Below are 12,468 nucleotides of genomic sequence, written 5' to 3' on the forward strand. Positions count from 1 at the left end.
CAATTTATGTTTTGTCCATTTAACACTAATAAACACAGCAGCTCTATGCATTACAATACCAGGCTTTAAAGGGAAGTGAACTGAAGGATCAAATCTGGTAGGATCAGCAGGGAGTTGGAAAAGTTCAGAGCAAACAGAAATGTTCATCAAGTAGTGATAGCTGAATCATATTGGAAAAAAAATTAGAGGACAACATGGCACTAAAACCAGAGTGAGTTTGTGCTACAACAGTCAGCATTTTGCTGGTGTCGTTATTATCTGTGGCGTGGACTAGTGACTATACAGTCATATACAATATATCATTACACGGCAACAATGGCATGGGATCACCCTGCAAGGGAAAGAGTGTCAGATTAGATCAGTGTAGCAAACAGATTTGGAGTGAGAACAAAGCTGAGGAGATTCAGTGCAAAGACAGATCACATGATTTTCTTTGAAAAAAAAAAAAGGCAGTGCAGGGAAAAATGAAATACGGGTCAAATGCAACAACCAGATCTTGTCAGGGTGAATGGACACAGAACAGAATCAATTTCATGCTGATAAGAAAGCTGAGTTAACAAACGACTTGGGTGACCTCAGCAGTGTAACTGACATGATGATACAGGGCACCACATGCTGTCTCTGTCATTAAAGCCTTAAGCCTTTCCTTTCGTTTTCTGCTCACTCTAATGTCGTCACTCTGTTTTCTTATCAATTCGGTGAAACACAACACCCTCTCAGCTGAAAGATGGATATGTTCTAAGAACTGACCAAAGTCACTCTCACTCAGGAAACTCTGGAGTAATGTTGAGTGAGACATGTGGATTTGGCGCCATCTTCAGGTCAAGCTATGTAAAGAGAAGCTGAGCGCTGCATCCTGTAAAGGGATTTCCAACCGATTTGGTTTGTTACTCCTGAAAACCAAACTTTAAATTATCTCCACTGCACTTACACATTTCTAAGTAGGCTTTGCTTTCATATTTTATACTATCACATTTTAGTTTTTCCAATAGGTCAATCGATTTTCTAAAACAGAAATGGCAGTGAAACTCTTTGTTTAATTCACACAGGATTTCCTGAAACACAACATATGTAGAATACCATAAGAAAATGTCCATATAATGCAGTAAAAAAATCATTGTAACACTGTATTTAACTGGAAAAAGTGCAAACACAGCAAATCAGTATGAATGTAAAGAATGTACTCATTCTTGGAAAAATGTGTGCAAAAATAGAAAAAAGATAAATAATACCATTACTTACTCTGCCTTTACAAAATCAGGGAGCAGTTATGCAAAGAGAAAAAAACATACAACATCACCGAGGATCGACTGAGACTGGCAGGGTTCGATCAGTTGCAGTCATTAAGAGTCATAAAGTTTTTAAACACAAAACCTTATCAAATATATACATCTGGAACTCAGGCAGTGGCTATAAATAACTGCTAGATGTCACCAACATTTCTTTTATCTCACGCTCCAACACCTCAGTATCGTTCCTCTTTTCTCCTGTTGCCATCTAAGCTCATGTAGCCCATGCATTCTCTGCCCTCTGTCTGCCCCGCCTCACTCTTCTGTCGGCATCCTCCTCAGCTTTTCATCTGATCCTGCACTTCTGCCTTCACTTTGACCTTAAGCTGGCTGAAGATCTGCAAGTTGACAAACTGGTTGAGATGACTCCTCTGCCTTTAGGTCTCTGTCCTCTCCTTCTGTCTCTACTGTGAAAGTGACTTGTCATCTACTTTGAGAAGAAGTTTCCTTGGTGCTCACCATTCTTCCCCTAGAGCCCCCACCCCTTCTTCTACTTTCTGTATCAGCAATTTCTCTCTCTAAAGAAGAACTTAGAATAAATAATATTACCAAGCAAACACACACAAACATTGTTTCCTTTTACTATTATTGACCAAAACTAACCTTTTTCTGGTTACAATATTTTTTTTCAAGCAATGTCAATAATAAACTGACCCTGTCCTACAATGAAACTGTAATAATCGATAATAGAATATTACTTTACTTAATTTGGACTGAACTTTGGGTAGTTTCAGTAGCTTTGATGGCTCTCTTACAACAGCAATTTGTCCACATAAAATCAATTGTTTCCATATCTATGAAATATTTTTGTTCCACAAGGCTCGCATAGACATAGCAAATACTAAGTAGTGAGTAATAAAGAATTTGTTAGCATTCCTCTTAAAGATAACTAACTGATCAGCTGATGGGCTACAATTAATCTAATTAATCAAATAATTAATCTGGTTCCTTCTAATATTACTTTTGGGTCTCAGAAATAAAGCACCAAGCATAAACATATAGTCACATAATGGCTTTATATTCCCGTTACATTAATGCATTTACATCAGACTTTTGATTAAACACACAAAGACCCACAGTGTGAATGCATCACAAAAAGGGAAAAGATCAGTTTAGTACACATACTTTTATTCAGTTGTCTTAATTATGATTCAAGTTTTACTAAAACAGTGTGATTTTGTGATCTGGGGTCAGTTTGCATCCCTGAAAATGTCAAGTTCCACTTGATGTTTAACCTCTCTTTTACTATCAAGTATCTAGCATTTAATTATTGCACAAACCTACAGTTTCACACACACATAAGCTAAACTGTTACATTTCCAACAACCATTGAAAATTAAATGGAGGAAAGCTCACATACTTTTAGTCTCCTAATCACAAAGCATTGATGGATTAGATGTTGATCTCAAAGAATTTCTTTATGTAGCTGCGTCAGTTAAATCTCCCGAGCAACTACTTGTTCTATCACGGATTAAACTATTTGTTCTTAGAACAGAAAATGTGAGCAAATGAACACATATTCTAACATCAGCTTTGCTTGTTTTTCTTCTCTACTCCCTGAGAAACTAAAACACTGGCTGGAGGACATTTTCACTTTCACACAGAGTGTTATGTTGTTTGTTAAGGCTATATTATCAGTTAACAAACACATGACCTAACAGTTTCTTTATTACTGCATTCAGTCAGCATTCAATTGTTCCAATTGATAGCTGTAATGGTTTGATGGTGGTAGAAACCTCATGCCAGAAGCAACAATCAATCAATCCCCAATAAATGTTGGTCTGCCTTGTAAAATGTAGATATAAACAGAATGCAATGATTTGCAATCTCATAAACCAATATTTCATTCAGAATATAACACAGAAAACATCTTCTTAAAAGTGAGACATTTTCATTTTCAAGAAAAATATTAGCTCATTTTGAATTGACGGTAGCAGCGCATCTCAAAAAAGTTGGAACGGGGGCAACAAAAACCCTGTAAAAAGAAACAGCTGGAGCAACATGTTGCAACTAATTAGGTTACTTGGCAGTAGGTCAGTAAGATAAGTGGGTGGAAAAAGAGCACCTTAGAGAGGCAGAGTCTCTCAGAAGTAAAAGATGAGCAGAAGTCAATCTGCAAGAATATAAGAATAAAAAGTATAATGTTCCTCAGTGTAATAGTGTAAAGATATTGAATATTCCATTCAGAGAATTTGGAGACTTAAGGGAAACAGCTGAAAATCAATATCGGATGCCCGTAATCTTCGGATCATCCGACAGCGCTGCATTAAAAACAGGCATGATTCTGTCATGGCACCACAGCACGGGCTCAGGAACACTTCAGAAATCATTGTCTGTGAACAGAGTTCATCATGCCATCCACAATTACACGTTAATGCTTAATAAGGCAAACACGGATGTATGTGAACCTCATACAGAAACGCAACCTTCTTCTCTGGGCAAAAGCTCATTTAAAATGGACAGAGGCAAAGTGTAAAACTTCTGTGTTCAGGCAAATTGAAATTTGAGACTTTTTTTTGGAAATCTATTCTGGCTATTAAACAGCTTGGCTTTGTAGTAGAGGAGCCCAGATGTTTACAGACTGTTTTTAAAAAGAGGGGGTGCCACACAGTCGTAAACATGGCTCTGTGCCAACATTTTTCAGACTTGTTGCTGCCATCAAGATGATTTCCATCTCCTCATTTTCCATGAAACAGTAAAATGTTTCGCGTTCAACATTGAGTGCGTTTCCTTTTTCTTTTATTATAAATGATGGGTTTATGACACTGCGTTGTGTTTCTACTGACATTTCACACAGCATCCCAGCTTTTTGGGAATTAGAGTTGCTCTTGAAAGGATCAGCGGGCTGTAGAAAATAAAAAAGTTCAGTATTGTCAGTAATACGGTGGAAAAAATAAAATTAAACCCTGTAGCACAAGATTCCAGTATGTTCTAAATTTGAACATAATTCTAAAATACTAAAAATAGACCTCAAATCATATCTTCAAATATAATTTTCCTTCCTTGTCATGAAGTTAGAAAGACAGAATGAGGTCACGTGTTAAGTTTATAATGCCAGTAATTCAAAAAGAATGTAAACATTCGCTGTAAGTTTTACTGGAGTTTAAGTTCAGCAAGAGTTCGCTAATGGCTAAACACACAAACTTTCAAATCTAAACTTTGAACTCTGCTATACACTTGCTGTCACTGCTTTGTTGGCTATGATGTTGGACGAAAAGGCAGATGCATGGCTTCAGCGTTCCTGTTGCATTTCATGCTGGTGTAGATTACTGTTGTATAATCAATCCTTGGATTAGGTATCAGGTAGTGTGCCAGAGTCTCTGCAACTTTATCCCTGTTCTATGCCGTCCTTGTCTCTGCCTGACACAACATATGTGGTCTTTTGTTCCAGGTAGAAGGGTAACGCTTGATAATAAGCTCCATCATCAAGGCCTTTGATGAAGTGCTGAAGTGAATTAGTTTTGAGCTACACTAATAGAATAGCTGTTAAACTAATTTTCTCTGCTAACATTTCTCACAAGATGAAATACTGATATATTCACACGTAAATTCACACTCAAGGGGGCGGTTTGTTAAATGAGGGGATTTAAGTTAACTCCAGAGCACACCACATCACTTTGGTTAAAATGTTATCTGAAGTTTTAAGAACCGGAGTGTAGTGACTGATAGATCATGATAATCTTAACCTCTGAGCGATTTAATCTGGATTTAAATGGTTGTTCTAATGCTGCATACACCATTAAATACAGTTTTAAATAAGGTTTAAAGGAGCAGTCCTATTGGTTAGCTATATCTTTATAAATTGTGACAATTGTAGCTGGACTAAAATCATACTCTACACATGGGGTTGGTGCACCACTTATGTTTTTCCCTTCCTCTTTCACTCCTTTTTATATGCAGAGACACATGGTTTTCAACTCTCCTCCATCATTTTTTTCAGGCAGTCCACTATGTCCTCTCCGCTGACCCAAGGAACGATGTTTGCCTTGAACTTGGCAGACTGTAACTGCTGCATCTCCACCAGCAGCCTGTGCATGGGGTAGTCCCTCCTGGGGAAGGCTGTGTCCTCAGGTCCCAGGGCCTGAGAGGGACACACATCATTGGACCCATCTCCGATGTAAAACACCCTGGTGAATGGAGTACCACCGCGCTCCTTCTGCCGGTCCACCAAATACTCTCGAAGAATCGCCTGCTTACACATGTTGACTGGGCAGCGGGAGCATGAATGCGAGTGGAAAGGTTGAAGGACAAGCCGACCGGTGGCATCAAAGCTGCCTGGGTTAGTGAAAATCTTCCTGAAAAGGTGACGCACCCCAGCATGCTCCAGCCATGTTTCAATAAAATACATGTTGGCATCTGAGACCACCACAAGCTCAAAGTCTTGCTGGTGGCTCTGCATAAACTGGAAGAGGTTCAGGAGGCCAGGATTGGGTGGGATCTTCTCCACCGCTGAATGGATGGATTCTTTAGATACACCTTGCTCTGCCATATAGGCCAAGATCTTCTGACTGAACTCGCTGTAGTGACCTTCCCGGTAGCTGTCTGTCAGCCAGGTAGGGAGTTGTTGGCCAGGCAGAACCCGCACCACAGAGTCATCACTGCTTTCACAGATGATGGTCTCATCGAAGTCAAACAACACCAAAAAGCGCTGCTCCTGCTGCGCTGCATGGGTTGAGTTTGATGGAGCTGTCATCTTTGTTGTGTGGTCCCTTTCTGGAAAAAAAGAGGTGGGGAGAATGAAATTGTAAGAAAGTTGAGTTTTTTCTTTGACAAAGACAAAAGATGTCGAGAGGCATGCGGTTTTATTCCAGTCCATTCTGGAAATAAAGCGAAATGCCAAAATGAACAGCACTTTGAATCACACTGTGTCCAGAGCTGGGGAGAAATCAAGATGCCTAAATACTCCAGGGGCCATAAACTCCAGGGGAAACTGTTTACAATTAGACAGGAACTAAAAACCAAAAGGAAAGCATAAACAGGAGGCTCATTACACTTTAGTGGGAAAAAAACAGCCTACAAGTAGCACAAGCACAAACAACACTGTACATTATATTCAAATAACTGCAGCAGCCCCAAAACCTCATGGCTAGTTTCCACTCAGACATTCTTACATTCCTTTAGAGATACTTACTTAGACATGCCAGAGGTTGGAACCATGCCGGTCCCTTATTTATCAAGCAGATATGTCTATAGCTAAAGACCTTGCCTTTTGCAGGCATGCTATAACTTGAGTGAAGGAGGCAGTGATTTTGTCTCAACATAACTCTTCCACAAATGAGACAAATCTGTGCCATTTAGCAAAATTAGCAACGGTAGGATGTAAATCTATCTAAACATTGTACAATTTTGTTAAATCTGAAATATATTCTTTATCTAGCTGATTCAAAACCCTGGTTTGATGCGTGAACTTTGTAGTCACTGAGTAGGCTATGTTATTCCAAATAAATCAAGTATCAGCTAAATTAAACCACAATGGAGGAAAATAATAAAACACCAATATATGGAATTTCTACGCTGTTTCTGTCAGTCCCTAACAGAAGCCACAAGCCCTTTTCACAACTAAAATTTTTGACATGTCACAACACGCAAAGACAATTAGAATCAAGGGTTGCAATTACACCTAAAAGACGTCCCACTCTTGTGCAAATTGGTTCACTGTCATAACTTATTGGGACATGGGAACTGCACGAGTCCACCAGTGACACAGCAAAATTTCAGTTTGAGCAACTGTACAAGAAACTACAGGAATACAACACGATAAACTGCAACTGTCTGGCCCAAAAAAACAGACTCAGCATTCGTGAAAAGTCACTATGTCTTGTCAGCTTTTGCTATTTTGTGGGACCTCAAAACAGAAAAAAGTACAATAATCTAATAAAAATGTTGTGCCTGGTATCGGTTGTAAATAATTGTCCATAAAGTTGTTCAAATGGACTAAATTTAAAAGCCACTCATTAGCATAATTAATGACAAAATTTATAGCTGCTGTTGTTTTAGCATTTTAGGTGATTATACTTAAATATTCATTTCAAGTCAAATGCTGGCTTTTGCTGAACGTTTGATATTGTGGCATGATTTGCATAAATTAAGACATGAGTGCTTTCTCCAACTCAGAAAACAAATGACACGGGTGAAAAAATGAAGGGAAAAGACAACATTTGTCATGGTAAGATGTTGAGTCACCATACGCCTCCAGAACAGCGCAACAGAACCCCCCCCCCCAAAAAAAGATACCTCCTCATTTGGTGTTTTGATAGTGTTGGTGGAGAGTGCTGACACATCCAAAAGCACAGCATAGCGGTAGTATAGTATATTTTTACCTTATTATCAAACTGCTCAGTGACCTTCTAAGACCCATGGATGGAGGTATTGTTCTCCTGGGTGGGGCAACCACTCCTACCAGGATAGGAATTTCTCATCATAGAACAGAACTGATGACTCAGATAAACTCTGTACTAATTTGCAGAGATCCAGACAATGCCCCCGCAGTCTGGCAAAGCAACCAGATTCCCTAACTGGAGAGATCAAGGTTCAGATTTTTTTTCTAAATTGCCGCCTGCCAACAGGCTGTACTCAGAATAATGTGGTGCAATATAATACAGAGCTGAGAGGATAACTGATAGGGAATATGGGCTTTAAGCCCAGTATGAGATTAGGATTTATGTAGGTCACGTGTGCCACTATCTAGCTTTTCATGTTTATCTATTCAGTCTACCTATCAGTGTAGAGTTTATTATCACCGCTCAGAATGGAACTGAGCACCAAAATGACTGAATAGATCACAACTACTTATGTAACACAAAGTCAAACAACTTGACTTAGCGTGTGAACATACTGTCAGCCCACAGCAGACCGGCTCAGTCACCTGCAGTGTGGCTGCAGTCTCTGGTTGTGCCAACTCGGCGCAGGAGCGTCTTCTTAAGCACCCACTACATTATTAACAGAGTATATTCACACACTAAGCTATCTAATTTTAAACCCCGTGTCTATTCCCGTATGAGAGGTTACCGCTGAAAGTCATCAGCGCGCCTCCGTCAGAAGTCATTAGTCATACTGCCCGGGTACAGTAAATGTGTCCGAGGGGCACGGAATTCAAAGGCAAATTTAAACACTAAAACGATACACAGGGATTAAACTGGAATAAAACATGGGGTGGGGAAAAACCAGGCCTACCGGTGGTGGTGGGCTAGATGCCCGACTTCGGCAACCTCATACAAGTGACGCGGTAAGATTTTTTAAAGGAGACTCCCAAAGCACTGCGAAGGGTATTACTATTTATATCAGCTCTGTCAAGTCAGCTGACGTAAACACAAAACTTCCGCCTTGTTACTATAAAATAAAAGCCCCTAAGTATTTTTTAGCCAGATAAGACACAGTAAAAATGTTGAGATTTGTCGAGGTAAAATGAATAAACAGTTAACGTTTCACTGAAGAAATTATTTAAATCACTTATGGAAGAGAGATAAACAAAACAAACAGCTCGTTGTATACATGCTGCTATAAATGACTCACATTTAATTTGTAGTAATTGTAGGGTACCGAACATTCGGCCTTTATAATTTCATACGTTTCGGATTCCATCACAGCATGTACAGCTTTATGCTCCCAATGTTGCGAAATATTTTTCATGCATCGTAATATTTAACTATTTAGGCCTATAAAAGGCATTTTAAGTAGCATTTCGACTGAAAGAACCTTTTCCATTAAACATGATCTTTATCCTCAGCCCCTTCTATTTCAACTGCAGGAATCAGGGGCTAAAACAAGAGTTCCTGGGGAGAAAATTCACCCCCAACAACAGGTCTGTTAGGAAAATAGTACTCCTGAGATCACTGTAATACTTTATCCTAGTAGTCCGTGATGTCATGTTAATCTCCACCATAGCTCGTAAAATGTGTAAGCAGTAATAGTTGTTACTTTTATCTCTTGGAAGACGCCTGTATTCAGTAACCACTAATGAGCCCAGTCATCAGAGAGCAACTCCTAGGACCAACGAGCAGATATAATAGTTTAAGTGTTCAAAGATCACCTTTATATGAAATGTAGACTAAATTCATAGCATATATAAGTGTAACTAAAACAGAAATAGCCGACTCAAATCAAGTTTAATTAATTAAGCAGCAGTCTAAACTTGAACTTGCTTTAATTTGTACTCACAGATTACTGAGGGAACACAAGACAAACTAAGCTTTGTTTTGTAAAATCATAATATGACAATGGGGGAAAAAAAAACTTGCATTTCTATTTCAACTGGGGTTTGATAGCATTGAAGATTTACCTTGTATTTCTGGGAATGTGATGATATTAGCAAGCACATTTTCCTAAACATGCTTTTTACAGTCAACAGATTACAAGATTCATATTCAGTGCAGATACTTTATGACCTGTGAAATGTGTGAGAGAGATATTTTGCTTCGTGTATCCAGTCCTCTTTAGAGTTGTGCCTCCACAGGCCTTGTAATTTGACACCGTAAGTCAATACAAGTCATGTAGGCTACTGTAAATATGCCATATTGTACTGCCCTGCTGAACTTGTCCTCAAAGTACATGGTTGTTTTGTTTTACAACAGTACTAACAGACCTTTTGATATCCAACAATCAAACAGCCAACTCAAAAAAAAAAAAGTTCTTACCTTGTGGTGGAAATACTCATCTAAAAATAAAGTAAGGCAATTCTGTTGACCTGAGCCAGCAGACACTACAAGTGTAGGACCATCATTTGCTGCAGTTTAGCGTTTAAGAGTGAGCAGAGTAATGCTGCTGGACAAAGGGCTGGGCAAACTCTAGTGTGGTAAGAACAAGATAACAGCCAAGAGTCACATTTTCTGCTGATAAAGAGATAAGGGAAAAGAAGCACAAATGTTACTTCTGCATGCTCATGTCCGCATGTTTTCCTTATTGTCACTGACAACAGAACTTATTTTGCCAATATTTTTATTAACATAAACATTTTATTTTCAGTCATTTTGAATGTCCTGTAGTATGCTGCATTTTTTTAATGGTACTTGACAATGTTTAGTTTTTAATGCGACTCTGGCACCCAGGCACTACTAATCTCTTGGATAAACTCTGGTTCAGTTACAGCAATGTATGTGCACTGTCACTAAATAAATAAACCTAACTATTACATAAACCAGTAAAAAAAATGGAAAATGGAGAAAAGCACACATTACAATTTCTGTAAGCACAGAGTGATATTTTCAGTTGTCAAATGTTGTCTGACCAAGAGTCCAAATCCCAAACTTATTTGGCCAAAAGCAGATAACATTCATAAGCCTAGATCAATCAATTATTGCTTCACATCTACTTTTGAGGCTATAATCACAATTTCTTTTGAAAATGATAAACTCAAAGGTTCCAGCTGGATAACCGGTTCAGGCTTTTAGAACAGGCAAAATATGCATTTTGATTTAATTGCGATCTGTAACAACCGAAGACAATGTATAAATAAAGCAGGATGGTCTTTTATGTATTCATTAAATTACATTTGTGTACATACAAGAACCTATGCTGGTGGCGACATATGTTCAAATACGATGTTTATTCAAATGAAAAGCATTTCCAGTTGCAATTTGTTATCAAAAGAATGTTCTGCAAACAAAATTATCTTTGGGATCGTTGTACATTTCTTCAGTTTTCTGAGTACATGAAAGTCTCAAGCTACAGATTTTTACTTCACATTAGGGAGACTGTGATCACACTTGAGGCATTTTTTCTTGGAGGATTTCTTGGAGGATATTTTTCAGAGTGCAGCAATAAAGTGAAGCAAAGGAGACCTGAAATCCAAAGTTTCTTATCAACGACTACATCTTCAGTAAACTTTTATCTAACATAGAAATAAAAAAAATAAAATGATGGTGCCTCTAAAACTGCTGGTAGAGATCATAAAATGTCAATTCCAAAACAGTATAATGTATAAATATAAAGACTTTGCAACTATAGTCATTCTTGATGCCCACAAAAATACAAAAGAAAAAAAAAAGAAAAAAGTCCAATCAAATAAAGTAAGAAAATCATTTAAAAATAGACTTGTAGAAATGTAAATAGTACATATAAAGATGAACTCAAACTTGCATTTGGGTGTTAAGATTAATCTGGAATGTGAATCAGATTGAATTTAATCAGTTTTTTTGAACTATAACTTCATAATTTTCATGATTTTTTAAGGAAAATCTTTGTGCATCATTGTAAATGCTGAAAAAAATAACAGGAAAATGTGGGTTTCAACGGTCTTTCTCATTGCCATGGAAAATTCAAGAAAAACTCAGATATTCTTTGTCTTCATTAGAAAAATATAAAATGTTCATTCTAATGTGTGCATAATCTCAAATTAAATGCTGAGGTAATTAATGGAAATATAAATCATTACCATGTTTTAAAACTACTGTTGTTAAAAAGTAGTTGATGTGGCACAAACATTATTACTACATGAACAAGTGAGATTATACAGCTAACAGTATCTCACCAGAAATGAAAAACCAAATTCACGGCAGAGCTGTTGCACTTTTTGTTCACACTTTGTTGTATAAAAGGATGGTGAGTGAAATCACTGAGATCCTTAACAAAATATACAAAGCTTGTTGAGACTAGTTGAAAAATACACAATTGTTTACGCTGCAAAAGATTAGCAAATTGCGCAACCTGTATTTATTCTTAAAAGATCAAACTCTTAGCATCTACTTAATAACAAACTGAATAGTAATATTATTATTATTGTTTAAAAAAATCCACTCACCAATCACTGTAATATGGACATCCTTTACCTTATTTGCAGTGATATGGAGGCTTACCTTGTGTGGTTGGCCCCACTTTTCATCCTTCTGGGAAGTAGCCAACCTCTGTTTCCATAGAAACAAGATTTGTTTGTCTTTGAGAAGAACTTTTGTTGTGGATCATGAGGACAAAGCTGAGTTTTGACCCATATGATGCCATATAATTTTTTCTATTAAATCACATTTATTAATTATTTTTCAAGCTGAGATGTGCAATAAGAACATAGAGTATATTCTTTTTCAGATTTGTTTCATTGAAACTTGGCTTATTTAAGACGATATGGGTAGACAGAGACCGCAGACAGGGCAGTAACATTAAAACAGGAGGTACTGCAGTGTGTGTCAACAACAGATGGTGTAATCCTGGGCCTGTCACTGAAGAGGAGGATGCTGAACTGTTGGCTGTG

At 37.8% G+C, this 12,468-nt stretch overlaps 1 protein-coding gene across 1 annotated transcript; it reads right to left on the bottom strand.

The window, feature by feature from the left end:
• Positions 1-2,286: 2,286 nt before the first annotated feature.
• LOC142374381 (putative phosphatase phospho1) lies at positions 2,287-8,549 on the bottom strand. Its single transcript, XM_075458036.1, has 2 exons — positions 8,463-8,549; positions 2,287-6,002 (listed from the first exon to the last, which is right to left on the bottom strand). Exon 2 carries the CDS (start codon positions 5,980-5,982, stop codon positions 5,203-5,205), a length of 780 nt encoding a protein of 259 aa, XP_075314151.1. The 5' UTR covers positions 5,983-6,002; positions 8,463-8,549; the 3' UTR covers positions 2,287-5,202.
• Between the last annotated feature and the right edge of the window lie 3,919 nt (positions 8,550-12,468).

The sequence above is a fragment of the Odontesthes bonariensis genome, chromosome 23 (assembly GCF_027942865.1).
Source record: "Odontesthes bonariensis isolate fOdoBon6 chromosome 23, fOdoBon6.hap1, whole genome shotgun sequence".
Lineage (NCBI taxonomy): Eukaryota > Metazoa > Chordata > Actinopteri > Atheriniformes > Atherinopsidae > Odontesthes > Odontesthes bonariensis.

What these genes read in the sequence shown, in the direction of transcription:
- LOC142374381 (XM_075458036.1), bottom strand. Translation starts at nt 5,982, where the DNA reads ATGACAGCTCCATCAAACTCAACCCATGCAGCGCAGCAGGAGCAGCGC.